Genomic DNA, 13,644 nt, shown 5'->3' on the forward strand with positions numbered 1-13,644 from the left:
ATGAGGGGCTCTTTTGACTTGGTGACCGGCATCATCTGCCGTTATTATCGAGCTGTGTGCAAGGGGGCCCATCAGGGAGCAGCCACCCAACGCGGGGCAGTGAGCCGCTTCCTTCCTGTGGGCCCTCTCTGCTGGCTCCCCCCGCTTGACCACTGCTTTCCAGCCTGGGGCGGCTCCCTGGGATCTCCGGTGGGTGAGGGTTGGGTGGTGACTTGTGCTTCAGGGTAGGATTAACTGCCTACAAAATAGTATTCATAAGCATTTGCGTATTTGGTCTGTGCCAGGCACTGCTCTAAGCGTTTTAGGTAGATTATCTCCCAGAACCTTCTCAGTGACCCTGGGAAGGGTCTTTGCCTGCATGAGACTAGCCACCATTGACGAATGCTTAACCTGTGCGGGTGCTGTGCCTGGGGTTTTCCTGTGGTCCCAACCATCAGGCAGTATAAGGGAGGTGCTCTTTATAGCCCCACTGTACAGATGAGGAAACCGAGCCTCAGAGGGCTGAAGTCACTGGTTCAAGGTCACACGGCTAGAAAAAGGCAAAGCCACCGCTCGTTCCACTAGAACACATACATGCGCAACTGTGCGTGCGCACATACACACACTGGTCATTTATTGCTCCCGCAAGGTCAAGTGTTGAGGGCATGTGGGTGGGACTATGGCCCCAGTGTGGGTGTAGATTGCCCTGGGCTGAGGTGCTCGGTGGGTGTGAATGTCTGGTTCTGAACCCTGGGGCTCTTTGCTGTTCCCAGACCACCCGTATTTGGAGCCCAGGCACTTTGTCGATGAGAAGGCTGTGAATGAGAACCACAAGGACTACATGTTCCTGGAATGTATCCTGTTTATCACTGAGGTGAGGGAGAAGTCCATGGTGGCCTCCAGGCCGAGATGAACTGGGGCTGGTGGCTTTGGAGTGGGACAGAAGAGCCAGCACTCTTGCCTGAAGACAGCAGGGCTGGCCCTCGAAGGTGGGTTATTGACAAGGAAGGCCCACCAGGCCCATGAAAGGTTAAGCCACCTTCTGACTGTCCAGGATCTCCTCCCCCAAATCAGTGGTCTGGGGTGACTCTTGACTCCGTGGGCCTCGAGCTGAGGGACTGAGACTCTGTCACTAGTGCACTTGGTGACCGATGCAGCAGGTCTGAGGGGGTGCGTGGGGCCCATGAGGCCTGTCCAGCACATGCATGTGGCTGTGTGGGATGCAACCATTGCAGGAGGCGGAGGGACTAACGCGGACAGCAGGGATGGATTTCTGCTGAGGGGACACATCTCTGTCAGTGCCTGAGGACATGGGCCAGCTGAAGTGCTGGAGGTGAACCAAGCAGGCCTGGGTCCCCAGCCCACCTGGCAGGGGATGTTTATTAACTGGGTGCTGTTGCCCACTAAGGCCAGGTCTCCCACTTCCTCAAGGTCACCCAGGGCGCTTGTTAAAATCCACGTTCCTGTGCCCAACGCCAGCTTTCTGAATCAAGAATCCTGGGGGACAAGAGCCAGGAACCTGTATTAAATACACTTGCCAGGTGACTTTGCACGGAATTGGGGGACTCACTGCTCAAGGGCCTCTCTCTCAGGACCTTTCATCCTCCCTGCTGCATACCTCTCCCCCTTCCCCCAAACTTTCAAAGGGTACCCTGTTCTGCCATCTGGAGAGGGTCTTGCCACCATTCTCTTTCCAATGCCCACATTCACGTCTGGGCCCAGTGATGCTCCTGCCTCGGCCGTGGTCCCCTCCCCACCGGGGCTGCTCTCTTGGCCCTGGTTCTGAGGCCCCTGAACAGAGAAGCCTGGTTGAGCAGCCATTGCCCCAGGCTCCTCATGGTCAGCATTCGGCTCAGACCTCTGCCAAACTCCAGAGGCCAGAGGGGAATGACACGTTTTTCCAAGTCAGCAGATGGAGCCGGGACTGACGGCTGGGCGGCCACTGCTTCAGTCTCGGATTTGCTGCCTTCAGCAGTGTAGCAGGCCCAAGGTCAGAAGGACTTGGGGCAGCCTGGCTCACTGCCTCAAGAGCCAGTCATGTGCTGCTCTTTCCAGAATGGAATGCGAGGGTCTGGGGAGCCCTGGGAGACCCTGGGAGGAGCGGGAGGAGCAGGGTGGGGAGAAGGGGTACACATTCTAGGCTGAGCCATTGCTTTGCTCACGTGGGGGTTAAAAGGCTCGGCTGTTCTGGCCCCCTCTGGTGGCTGGCCAAGCCCCTGGGTCCCCGTCAGTGACTAACAAGGAAGAAGGCCAGGGCTGGGCCTCGGGGAAGATGGGAATTGAATCCAGGTTAAAATTTTGTATTTTTATTTGTTTGGTTGGTTATGCTGGTCTAAAAACCCAAAAGCTTTTTAAAGTTTGGGACCCAGTTCCTCTGCTGGAGGAAATCCTGCAGTGGCCACTAGGTGGCGCTAAGGGCACATTGAATTTTGAGAAGGTTTTAGTAACTTAATTGGGGGAAAGGCAGACCCTAGAGTTTTTGCTTGTTCTGCACCCTATCTGCAAGGCCTGGTTTTCACTTTGGGTCTAGGTGCTTGGGCATGGGGTAAACACTGAATGCCAGCAGGGCTGAGGGCTCCCTTTCATCCACCTGGCCAAGCTGAGACCTGACTGGCACTGCGGGTGCTGGCTACGCCCACCCCAGCCCCCTTCCACTCCGCACCAGTGTTTCACCGCCCGTAGTTCGTAATGAGTGACCTGACCTGGCTCACCCTGACCAAGGGAGGCTGAAGGCCTGCCACTGGGACACAGGGGATCTGGAGGCCTGTGCAGAGTTCCATGGGCTTCGGGCTGGAAGGGGGCGGTGTTGCCTCTGGAGACCTGGGGTTCAGGATGGCTGGTGCAACTAGGAGAAAAAACAAAACAACAAGAAGTTGGAAATGGAACCGGGTATCTCCTCCCCGTCTCCCAGGACCTGCCCTGGTAGCCCTGGGCATCCTGGATGAGGGACCCCACCTTGCAGGGCTTCTGCTGTCTCAGGAAATGCAGCCCTGGCGCCTTTAAGAGCCCAGGGCAGGCAGGAAAAGAATTTCAGTTTCAATCTGGCTTCTAAATTTGGAGTTTTGGGAAGGGAGGGATCAGATTTCAGCTGGAAGGGAAGGAGCTGACAGGAAGGCGCTGTGCAGAGCCTCCCCCCATCCCCCCTCAGTTACTGACAGAGGAACCATTTACAAAAGGCCGATTCTCCTGGGAGTGGAGAGGCAGGAACGCAGCGTCTGTGAGTAATTTCCTGCTCAATATGGCTGCTCTGACTCACACGATTCCCCTGGGGTCACTGCGGGACTGCAGCTTGCTTGCTCGTTCTCGCTCTTTCTCTTCTCCCTTTGTGGCTAGAATGAGCTAATTTTTTTTTTTTTTTTGTCTTCTCGGTCCCGATTCCTTTTTTCCCCCTCGTCTGTTTTCCTTTCCCAGAGTTGCAAAGTCTCCTTCTGAAGGACTTAGGGAGACCTGGGGACACTGAAGGCCTGGGGGCGGGGTGGAGTGGAGGGGGGGGCAGCTCCTCTAGAGAAAGAGCATCTCTGGCCTTTCCGTAGGGAGGGGCAGGGCCACTGGGGCTCTGCCGGCAGGCCAGAGAGGCCTTTTGGGGTCCCCTCCCGTGCCCCTAGTGGGTGAGGCTGGCCCACGAGGCAGAGCCTCTGGTTTCCCAGCATCATCTCCTGACTCTGGCCTCGGGGCCCTTGCTGAGCAGGCTTCTGGAGCTATGCTGTGGGACCAAGCCAGCAGGGTGCCTCTGGGGTGGTTTGTTCATCGGGCCTTGTCCAGAGTGAAACTGATTACACATCTCCAGTGATCCCTGAACTTCTCTGGGCCTGGAAGTGTGCAGGAGAGGACTGGAGCCTGGCGCTGGTCCCCAAGGGGCAGAGAGCTTTGGGGAAGGGGTGGGGCGAGAGGGAGGGCCAGTAGTTGGGGGTGGAGCCTGCTTGAGTAGGATGGATGGAACAAAGCTCCTTGAAGGCCAGGCCCCATAGGCTTTGGGTACCGGCAGCCATCCTGGAGGAGGGAGCCTTAGAAATAGAGAGTTGGGGATGCACAAACAATGAATCATGGAACACTTCATCTAAAACTAATGATGTAATGTATGGGGATTAACATAAGAATAAAAAAATAAAAAAAAAAAAGAAATAGAGAGTTGGGGAAAGACTGTGGGTGTAGGCACTAACCCGGGAAAAGCCCTGCGGCCACCAGGGTGGGTCCTGTCTCCATCTGCCACCTCAGGCTGTGGCCTCACTGCTGGAGGAAGGAGTCTGTTGTCCTTGCTACTGAACGTGGGGGTTGAGACAGGCTTTTGGGGAACTTTAGCCAGGAAAGGGAGGTGACAGTAGTAAATGGCAGCTTTTTGGACTTAAATCTTGCAGTTTGGTACAAGGCCCTTATTGGAGAAATGAGAGGCGTGTGGGAGTGGGTCACCCAGGGAGTCCACAGCCAAACGATGGGGTGTTATGAGTTCCTGGGCCCCTATTCTTATGCCCAATATGGAGAGGGAGCTTTAAGCCCATCCTTTCTCCCTGGAACAGCTCTCCCTCTCCCCGCCTCCTCTCACAGCCTCTTCTGGAACCTTCTACCCACTCAGGGTCCAAGTCTCTGCTTCTTTGCCAGCTTAGCCTCTTTGCCTTTCAGACTCTTTCTTTTGAAGCCTGGGGCCCAGGGTGCTGAACCCCATTCTCCCAGCCAGCATCAGTACTGTTTATAAGCTTGGGGGGGCAATGTTGAGGGGGGTTGAAGTGCCTGCTAGCCACAGATGTGCTGGCCTTGTGCGGAGGGTGCACGCAGGCGCACAAGCCTCCCTGTCTCAGTGCCGTGGTTTCTCATGTCATGGGAACTTCACTGGGCTTGCTGCAGGGTCTCTTTCCTTCCCGGAGTGTCAAACTCTCGGCAAGAGGAGGGACAGGAATGGAGCTTTCCTTGCTCCGGCCTGTCCCTTGCTGCTGTGAATGCCATCCCTTCCTTACCTCCTGGCCTAGTGGGTCAGGCTTTCTAAACAGACCTTCCTCCCGAATCTGCTGCAGCTGCCCCTGGCTCACAGTTCACATCTGCCCCCTCTTTTCCTCCCTCCCTTTTGCCTGCCACGCAGAGGGCAGTTGGATTCCTGGGTTTAGTCTTCCCCACCTTGCCCTTCCCCCAAACCCGCTCTTCTGGCTCTGGCTCTGCCTGTGGCAGGTTCAGCCTGAGTCCCTGGCGGTAGAGCCCACCCTGTGTGTGGGGCCGGGGAGGGCTGGGGAGCCTGCTGCTGCTGTTTATCTGAGTGGGAGCAGGTCCTTGTGCTGGTGCAGCGCTCGGTGGCTGAGGGGTGGGAATTGCTGGGAGTCCCAGCCAGGGCTTGGATTGAGATTTTCTTTTTCTGAGGCTGCTGAATGTGGTGGTGGTGGGAATCGGGCCCCCTTTCTTTGGCTGTGGAAGAAAGAGGGTGGCTCTGGAGGTTATATTTTCCCTGTGGGTCTTGCAGACCAAGAGAGACCGTCTCTGGTACTTATGTGTGTGCGTGCGTGTGTGCGTGTGTGTGTGTGCGTGTGTGTGTGTACCCTCCCCCCCAGATGATGCAGCCAAGTCCTCAAGCGTACATGCATGCGTTTGCGTGTCTGTCTGTGCGTACATACGCGTGCACATATGTGCTTTAGCGTGTGTGCATGTTTGTACGTGCTTGTGCGTGTGTGCGCGTGCGCACTTGTGTGTACGCACATATGCGTGACCTTGCTATGGGGATCCGGGGGATGAGCTCCCAGGTAGCCTGCCTCTCCAGCTGTGGATTGTCTTTTCCAGATGAAGACAGGCCCCTTTGCAGAGCACTCCAACCAGCTGTGGAACATCAGCGCTGTGCCCTCCTGGTCCAAAGTGAACCAGGGTCTGATCCGTATGTACAAGGCCGAGGTGAGAAGGGCTGGTCCTGGGACTGCTGACCCCACCCCCTCTGCTGCTTGGCTCCGAATCTTGGGCCAGCCCCTCTGACACTGCAGGCCTCGGAGTCTCTGTCTGTGGGATAGGCAGTCAAAGAATCACTAGGCGGAGGCCCGGCTCTGCCCTGTGACTGATGAGTCAAGGCCCTGCAGCTCAGGGCTCTGTCAGATGGCCAGAGGCCCCTCACAGCTGTGTCTCCCATGGGGACACAGAAGTGGACGTGCTTTGCAGGCACCATCCAAATTGGTGCTTCTCAGACTTTGGTGGGTCTGATCCCTGGGCAGGTGGGAGGTCTCTGGGAGCAGATATTTCTGGCAACCACTTCAGGTGGTCTTCCTGCTCTCAGATGGGAGAGGCAGGGCAAGGACATGGTTTCCCTGAGCTCCCCCTGCTGGAAGTTAGCTGCCCAGCTCCTGAGGGTGTCCTCTGCCCTCTTTCCTCTTTGGCACCTTTTCCCCACCAAGGAGGTGGCTTTTTTTTCTTACAAGTAGGGAGGAGACATTTTCTTTCCATCCTGTCCCTTCCGCTAGCTCCTTTCACATCCGTGCACACCAGTGCAAGAGCTGCGTGACCTTGGCCACGGAAGGGCCTAGATGTGAAGTCCCTCACCAAGAGTAACGAGTCCCCAAAGTCCCCTCTTTCTGCCCTCAGGCTGGTGGGCTTCGATGTTGTCCCATGGGTGCCCATCTCTTGACCCTTGGCCAACCCTCTCCCACGGAGGGAGGGAGGTTGGTTCTCTGGGTCTGCTTCATTACCCTCAAAGCTTACTCAGATCCTGTCAATGGAGGCAGGGGGTGCAGGGAGGAGAGGGTATTGGAGGCTTGGATGTGGTTTGATAGCACAGATGCTTCCAGTTGGCCCTGTTCCTCTGCATGGCCCTGAAGGGGTTAATGGCGCTGGAGCTGACCGGGCCTGGCCCTGTCTCTCCCTTCCGCCCCCTCCCCCTCTGGTCCCCTTCCTCTGGACTTCACATCCTGTGTTTAGGTTCCAACCCACATACCTCTCTAATCTGAGGGGAGCGTTTGCTGGGGCTGCGCAGACTCCTTCCGGGCTAGCCCACTGGGCCCTCCAGTCCAGCTGTCCCCTGCCTGGAGAGCACCTGGATCACTGCCCTCGGGGTGTCCTGTTCCTGACACCCACCCCCCGCCAGTCCCACAGTGGGTGCCGGTGGGGAACCCATCCCCACTGCTGGGGGGCTGTGTGCAGTGTGTGAGGAGTGCCCGGCCCCTCCAGCCTCCCACCCCCGCTCCCGGACGCCACAGGCAGGACTCTGGTGCCTTTCCTGCTTGGGGTCTGAAGTGCTGTCCTTCCTGCATGACTCTAAACTTATCTTGGGGGGTGGGGGAGAGCAGGAGCCCCTGCCCCCTTCCCCTACCTGCCCCTTGCAGAGGAGGAGCTCCAGCCTGACAGGATGAGGGAGGAGCAAGCTAAGATTCCAAATGGTGGTGCAGCCGCAGGAACAGAATAGAACAGTCGTAACCGTTGTGGGATTTCTGCGGGTGCGGGAGGACAGCCACCGCAGCTCAGGCCCAGACCGAGGGAACACCAGGGGATCACAAAGTGCCCTTCCCCCAAACGGGGGAAACTCCAGCTCTGGATGCTCGCAGGTGCAGCACGAGCCGGCAGCCTTGCCAGGTGCTGGGTGGCGGCCAGACTTCTTTGTAGGATAGCGCTGGAGCCCCCTGACTGGGGGTTTAGGAACACCGCATCTCGGTGATGTTGCTAGCAGGTACCCCTTGGTCTTATGGTCCCCGAGAGCCCGTGGGATCGCCTGCTCCCTTCCCAGAGGTCCAAGGAAAAGGACTTGTGTTTTCAGGTCGGTTCTCAGTCCATGGGGAAGACCCGCGAGGCCCACCAGTCTTGAAGTCCAGAACAGGGTTAGCAAGGCCAGGGCCACTAGTCAGAGTTGGCTCTGGGAGGGGAGTTGGTCCTCTGAGCTGCCACAGAGGCCTGACCAGGCTTGGCATCAGGTGGCCTCGGGATTTGGGACCCACCTTTCTGAAGTGAGGAAGCAAACATGTTCGGTGCCCTTGTGGGTGGTGGGGCCTGTCTTTCCCGAGGGCTGTCATTGCTGGTGCTCCCTTCCCAAGGGCCTTGTCAGGGCCTGGAGAACCCCTTCTCCCCCTTGAAACACCAGCACCTGGAAGGGCCTGCAGATCCGGGCCTCCCGCTGAAGGGTCTGTGCGGGGCGGGCGGAGCTGAAGATGCTGCTCTGCCCAGTCCACCCCCCGGGCACAGCTAGCTGGGAGAAGGCCTGACCAGAGGCTCCCTCTCCTTGTTGTCCTGAAGCCTCGGCCTTCCTTTGCCCCAAGTAGCCTCTTGCTTTTAGCCCAGCCCCTCTCCTGTCCCGTGGCCCTGGGGAAACTTGTTCTGGGTCCCTGAAGGCAGAGTGCAGAGAACCGCCCCTGCCCCCTCCTGCTAAGCCTCTGGCCTTTGCAGCTTCCCTTGAATGAGAGCTCGAAGCAGGTTGACCCTTTGACCCTTTCTGGAATTCCAGGGCCCTGGGGGGGCCCCTTTTACAAACTCCCACCACTTCCTTGATGACATAAGCACAACAGCAGCTGCCTTTGCCTCTGCTGGAGCTGCTTCTGCGCCTCCTCCCCCTGAGGGACCCCGCCCCTGCCTGCTCCCCACTTTCTCTGCTGTAGGCCCAGCAGCTTGGCTGTGGCCTGGAGCTCTGCTCCCTCTCGGAGCTTAGCTCTCCATCCTTCCATCACACAGAAAGATTTTCCTTTTCCTGCTCACCTCCTGGGCCCCCTTCAGGTCTTGACTGTCCCCCACTTGACCTACAGCTGGTCAAGACCTCCTCGTTTCTGTGCCTGGTTGTTGAGGTGAGGGGACCTGGGCCAGTCGGGGCACACCTTTGTGCCCCGAAGTTTAGGAGGAGGTTGAGACCACAGTCACAGAGCAGGACTCGCCCTATCTGAAGCTGTAAGTCATGTTCCGACCCAGCCATCCTGGTGGTTTTCTGTGGTCAGAGGTATGAGAGAAGGCGGAGCTTCCCTTGCCCGGAGCTGCTTCCTGAGAGAGCTAGCCAGTGACCAGGGCCTGTGTTAGGCACAGCAGGACTGGGGTGGGGAGGCTGGGAGCTGGGGCCCCCTTCCTTTTCCTGGTCCTGTATGGTGCTAAGCAGTGCCTGGGTCAGAGGGTCGAGGTATGTGGCCTGGGGCCCAGCAGCCTGTGGGCCAGGCCAGCTTCTGTGGTAGGCCCTGCCAATCTCCCCATCTCCACCAGAGCTCTGGGCTGAGGTCCTGGCTGGGCTGGGTTCAGGGAGTAGGGCCATACCCCTGTTCAGTGTTCTTGTCGTCTGCCCCATGCACAGGGCTGCTGGGAATTGCCCTGGGGGTCTAGGGACATTAACTGGTTCTTACTGTCTCACTGTGAAGTGCTCGCCAGCATGCCCTTTTCAGTCCAGAGAACTGAAAATTGCAGAAAAATGGGTCTTGGACCCTTCCCAAGCTTGTATCCAAATGTCCTCATACTTCTTCTCCAGGACCGGGGCCTGGGCTTGGGGGCTCCCCTGTGGTTTGGAGGGTTCTTTTCATCTCTGGTCCCCAACTCCCTGCCCTCCCCCACCTCCCCACCCCCCCACCCTCCCGTGAGGTTGGGCTGCCTTTTCTTTCCCTTCCTTTCTCCCTCTTCCTCACTCATTATTTGGTGGGTCTGATTGTCATGGAGTGGGGGGGGGGAGGTCTTTAGATGGGAGGAGGTGGTCAGAAACAGGTAGGAAGCCTTTCCTTTCCCTGGAGGCCCCGGAAGCTCCCCCTGAGATGGCCCCCTTCCTGGGCCCTGGGTGGACACTTTCTGGGATCCGTGCCTGTCCGAGGCTCCAGAGTCGTCCAGGGGTTGCTTGGAGGCCTGAGAGGCCGAGTGGGCCCCTGACAGGGGTGCAGCGCCATCCTCACCTCTGTTCTCCCCTCTCCCCTTCACAGTGCTTGGAGAAGTTTCCTGTGATCCAGCACTTCAAGTTCGGGAGCCTGCTGCCCATCCATCCGGTCACCTCGTGCTAGGGGCTGAGCAGCCAGGGCCACCCAGGCCGCAGTTCTGTGCCTGCCCTCCCCTGCCCCAGCTCCGGTCACTCCCTGACCCCTCCCTCTGTTCTTTCTGTTTGCTGAGAGGCTGTCTGCTGGGGTGGGTGGTGAGCGTGGGGTTGAGGGAGGCCCAGGGCCTAAGGCTGAAGGACCCCGAGTGAAGGGAGAAGTGACCACAGGGGGGCCCGTTTCTCCATGGCGGGAGGGTGTGCTCGGGCCCCAGCCCCACGCTTGGCCTTCCTCTCCTCCTTTCTCTCCTGTCCCGTCCAGCACGAGACCTGGGCTGGTCTGCACCACTGGGAGGGGAGGGGTTTGCGGTTTCCATTGCTTTCCTTTCCTAGGTCCTGTTGCCTTTTTAGGGGTTGGAGCAGTTGCTCCCCGTGGGGTGGGTCAGTTTCCTAAGCCATGTTTGGGTGGGTGTCTGGGGTTCTGAAGACTGGAGGATGAGGCTGGTGGCCAGCCTCGGGGGGAGTTGGGGACCAAGAAGCGTTGGGTGTTCTGGCCCGTGACCCTCCCAGCTTCTTTTCATGGCTGCCCTCTGGGCCTGCTGGCACCTGTGTCCAGCGCCTCAATCTGGCTTCCTGTTCTTTGACCTTTGGCTCTGCTGGGTTTTCTGGCCATAGCCACTCCTGTTGCCCTCTACAAGGGTGGCCTCTGGAAGCTGCCCTTTGGGTAGGCACTGGGTGCAGGGCCTGCTCACTGGCTTATTGGGTGAGGCCTGCCTTTCTAAAGTTTCTCAGGCTGGGAGGGGGTGGCAGAGACACAGGGAGGGGCTGGGGCCCGCTGTGGTTGTGGGGAACCTGGGTTCCTCTGGAATCTTAGGTTCTGCTCCCTCCTCCCTGCTGCTTGCTTCTCCAGGGCCCTGTGGCCCTATTTCCCTGCCCTTCAGGGCAGTGGGCCAGGGGCCACTGGAGCACTCAGCAGCAACCCCCCCCATCCTCCCCTCTCCCTGAACTCACCCACTGGCTCTCCAGGATGAGGCAGCCACGGCCCCGCCGAGCCCAGGCTTTGGCTCTGCAGATCGGCAGGGGCGGGGCTGGGTGAGGGGTTGTTGGCATGCCAGGTTCTGAGGTTTCTTCTAGGGCTGCTCTTGGGCCAGCCTCTTGCAGGCTCTCCCTGGCCCAAGCCCAGGCCTGCCCTTCTCCACTACCCCCACTCTCTATCCGGGTCCACATCTCCTTTGGGAAGGGGGAGCTCCCAAGAAGCACAGTTCAGGGACTTGACCCTCACATCTGGGCCGATGGCCTGGGCAGAGGCCGGGACAGGAACCACTAGAGTCACAGAAATCGTTTTCCTAGGAGAGGCCTCATGCTGGCCTCCCTCCCAGGGTCCAGACCACCGCCTTCCTGGCTCCTCTTGCCCTTGCCCACCTTGTCCCCCCCCCACCCCAGCCCCATGCGCCTTCATTGCTGTTTGGATTAAAGCCTCTGTTTTGCACCTGTCACCCGTGTGAGGTGTGTCTTTTCATGCCACGTGTTTACTCCTTCTCCACATGCCTGTTTGTCTCCCCATCAGGTCCCCTTCCCTCGGGCCATGGTGTCTGGGGCTGGGGCCGGCTCAGCGGGCGTCTGGGCTGAGCCTTTCCCAGGCAGCCAGTGAACATGCAGCGGTCGTCCAAGCAGGCTCTGGCGGGTCCTGGCTGTCCCCACCCCCAGCTGGAAGGCCTTGGGTAAGTTACCTGAATCTCCCTGAGCCTCGGCTTCCTCATCTGCAAAATGGAATGAGTGAAGGATGTGAGATTCCTCAGCCCAGGGCCTGGCACAGAGCAAATGCCTATGGTCCCCACGGCTCTTCTAGATATAGGCAGCCCCTCTGGACTCCGGACTTGAAGGGGGGAGCCTTGGGACTGGACTTTGCTGCTAGCCATGCACCTGCGGCTTTTAGGGGTGCACCTTCTATACTGTCCTTCCCCACCTCTTCTCTCCCTTTCGTGCTGGAGTTCGGAGTTGGGGGGCTGCCGTACCCGAGGCTTCTTGGTCACCTCCTTGGACACGCCTGTTCGTGGGCTTGTGTCTGCAGATGAGTCTCCTCAGAGGATGAGCCCTCGGCCCTTCTCCCAGCCTCGGAGGCCTTGCTGAGGAGAGCCTGGTGGCCGAGAGCCCTGCCTCGAGTCAGGCCCACCCGAGCCAACCTAAGGCCTGCTGCACTGCTTACCAGCTGGGAGACCCTCAGAGTTGACTTCACCTCAGCCTGGCTTCCTAATCAGGAAAGTGGGCATAATGCTACTCCGGCCATGGATTGTGAGGACCCAGTCATTTCACAGATGGTTAGTGGCTGTGTATTCAGCCCCAAAATACCAGAATGTTAGGTGGTGGTGGGTATTATGCAGGAGATACCAGCAATTAATTGAGAGTGTGGCAGGTGGGGTTTGCTTGAGCGACACAGTTGGGAAAGACTCCTTGGAGGGCCGTGAGTCATGGAGAGAGCTGCAGGCTACGGGGCAGGGGGAGCAGCTGGGAGCCCAGCGCCACAGGGAGGTTGGGAGGGCAGGGTCCTCACAGATCCTCACTGACAGTTTTGGGATTTAGTCTCCGAGGATCCTCTGGGGAGCTGGTGGAGGGTTTGGCCAGTGAGAAGGGCCTGGGGTATGTGGGGCAAGAGGGGAGGTGGACACTGTCTGGGAGGCGCGAGGATGGTGGCCTGGATTAAGGTTCAGTGTGGAGGTAGTGAGAGGTGGTCCCGTTTCGGCTGTGTTTAGAGCTATCACCAACAGGAAGGAAGGTGTGAGAGGGAAAAGAGAAGCCCAGAGCAGCCCCAATTCTTGCCATTTCCTGAGGTGGGGCAGACGTGGGAGGGGGGATTTGCTATTGGGGGCCTCGGGGGGTGCCTGTTAGCTTTTAAGAGGAGGAGTGGAGTAGGCACCTGGGTCTGCTGATCTCGAGCAAGGGGCGGGGCTGGGCTGCTAGCCTAGGGAGTGGTCAGCAAGTGACGGGTCCCCAGGGTCACCAAGGCAGGAGTGGGGATGAAGGCCAGAGGAGGGCTGGCTGGTTCTGGGCAGACCAGCGGGGGAGGGTGTGGAGCGGGAGACCCTAAGGTCAGAGCCCTGGGCACGTGGCTAAGAGGACGGAACCAGCCCTGGGTCTCTGTGCCTTGCTCAGGGCTGCTTCGGTGGGATGGGTGGCAGGGTGGCAGAGGGCTAGGGAGGGAATGGGAATCAGACGTGGAGGTGCACATGCTTCCCGCGTGCTCATGAGGCCCACGAGGGGCTCACAGAAGCACAGAGGTGAGGTCCCCGGTCCAAGCCCCCCAGTCTGGGAGGAGGAACACGGAGCCCGACGGTCTGGTTGCCAGGCACACTCTAGCACCACCCCTCACTCCTCTCTTCCAGAGCTCTGCTGTAAAGGGAGCAGAGATGGGCAGAGTGCGCGGGGGGCTTGAGGTCAGGGAAGGCTCCCGGGGGTGATGATCGGGCCGGAGTGCAGGCTCTGTCCACTGTGTGCTGAGGAGGGGAGGCTGACGGCAGCGAGGCCTTGAAAAGGCGCCAGCCTGCTTGTCCCTTCTTCGCGGAGGGAGGGCGCACCCTCGCACCGACTGGTGCCTCCTGCCTTGTTCTGGATTTCCTTTTGCCCCCAGCTGCCTGTGGGGTGGGGCGGGCAGGAGCTGGGGGTGTGCGGGGGACAGTCGGACACAAGGGCCTCTGTGCAGGCTGGCAAGCCGGCTCGCGCTCTGGGTGATGGGGTGGGCGCTCGGCGGAGGATGGCTGCCGTGCTGTCCACCGGCTGGGGCTCCCTGGGCTCTGAGG

At 59.1% G+C, this 13,644-nt stretch overlaps 1 protein-coding gene and 1 long non-coding RNA gene across 3 annotated transcripts in view; one reads left to right on the forward strand and one right to left on the reverse strand.

Annotated features, from left to right (window-relative positions):
- PTPA (protein phosphatase 2 phosphatase activator) overlaps positions 1–11,346 on the forward strand; it is a 29,773-nt gene extending 18,427 nt beyond the window's left edge. For both annotated transcript variants that reach the window (XM_081803731.1, XM_081803732.1), the window contains exons 8-10: positions 753–853; positions 5,737–5,844; positions 9,804–11,346. In XM_081803731.1, coding sequence (XP_081659857.1) covers positions 753–853; positions 5,737–5,844; positions 9,804–9,881 — 287 coding nt within the window. In that variant the 3' untranslated portion in view covers positions 9,882–11,346. The remainder of the gene's footprint in view (positions 1–752; positions 854–5,736; positions 5,845–9,803) is intronic.
- LOC145717142 (uncharacterized) lies at positions 1,432–3,038 on the reverse strand. Its single transcript, XR_014140186.1, has 2 exons — positions 2,935–3,038; positions 1,432–2,824 (listed from the first exon to the last, which is right to left on the reverse strand). It is a non-coding gene; the product is annotated as an uncharacterized LOC145717142 (long non-coding RNA).
- Positions 11,347–13,644: the final 2,298 nt, after the last annotated feature.

The sequence above is a fragment of the Leptonychotes weddellii genome, chromosome 14, assembly GCF_054177405.1.
Source record: "Leptonychotes weddellii isolate Sample4059 chromosome 14, ASM5417740v2, whole genome shotgun sequence".
Classification (NCBI taxonomy): domain Eukaryota; kingdom Metazoa; phylum Chordata; class Mammalia; order Carnivora; family Phocidae; genus Leptonychotes; species Leptonychotes weddellii.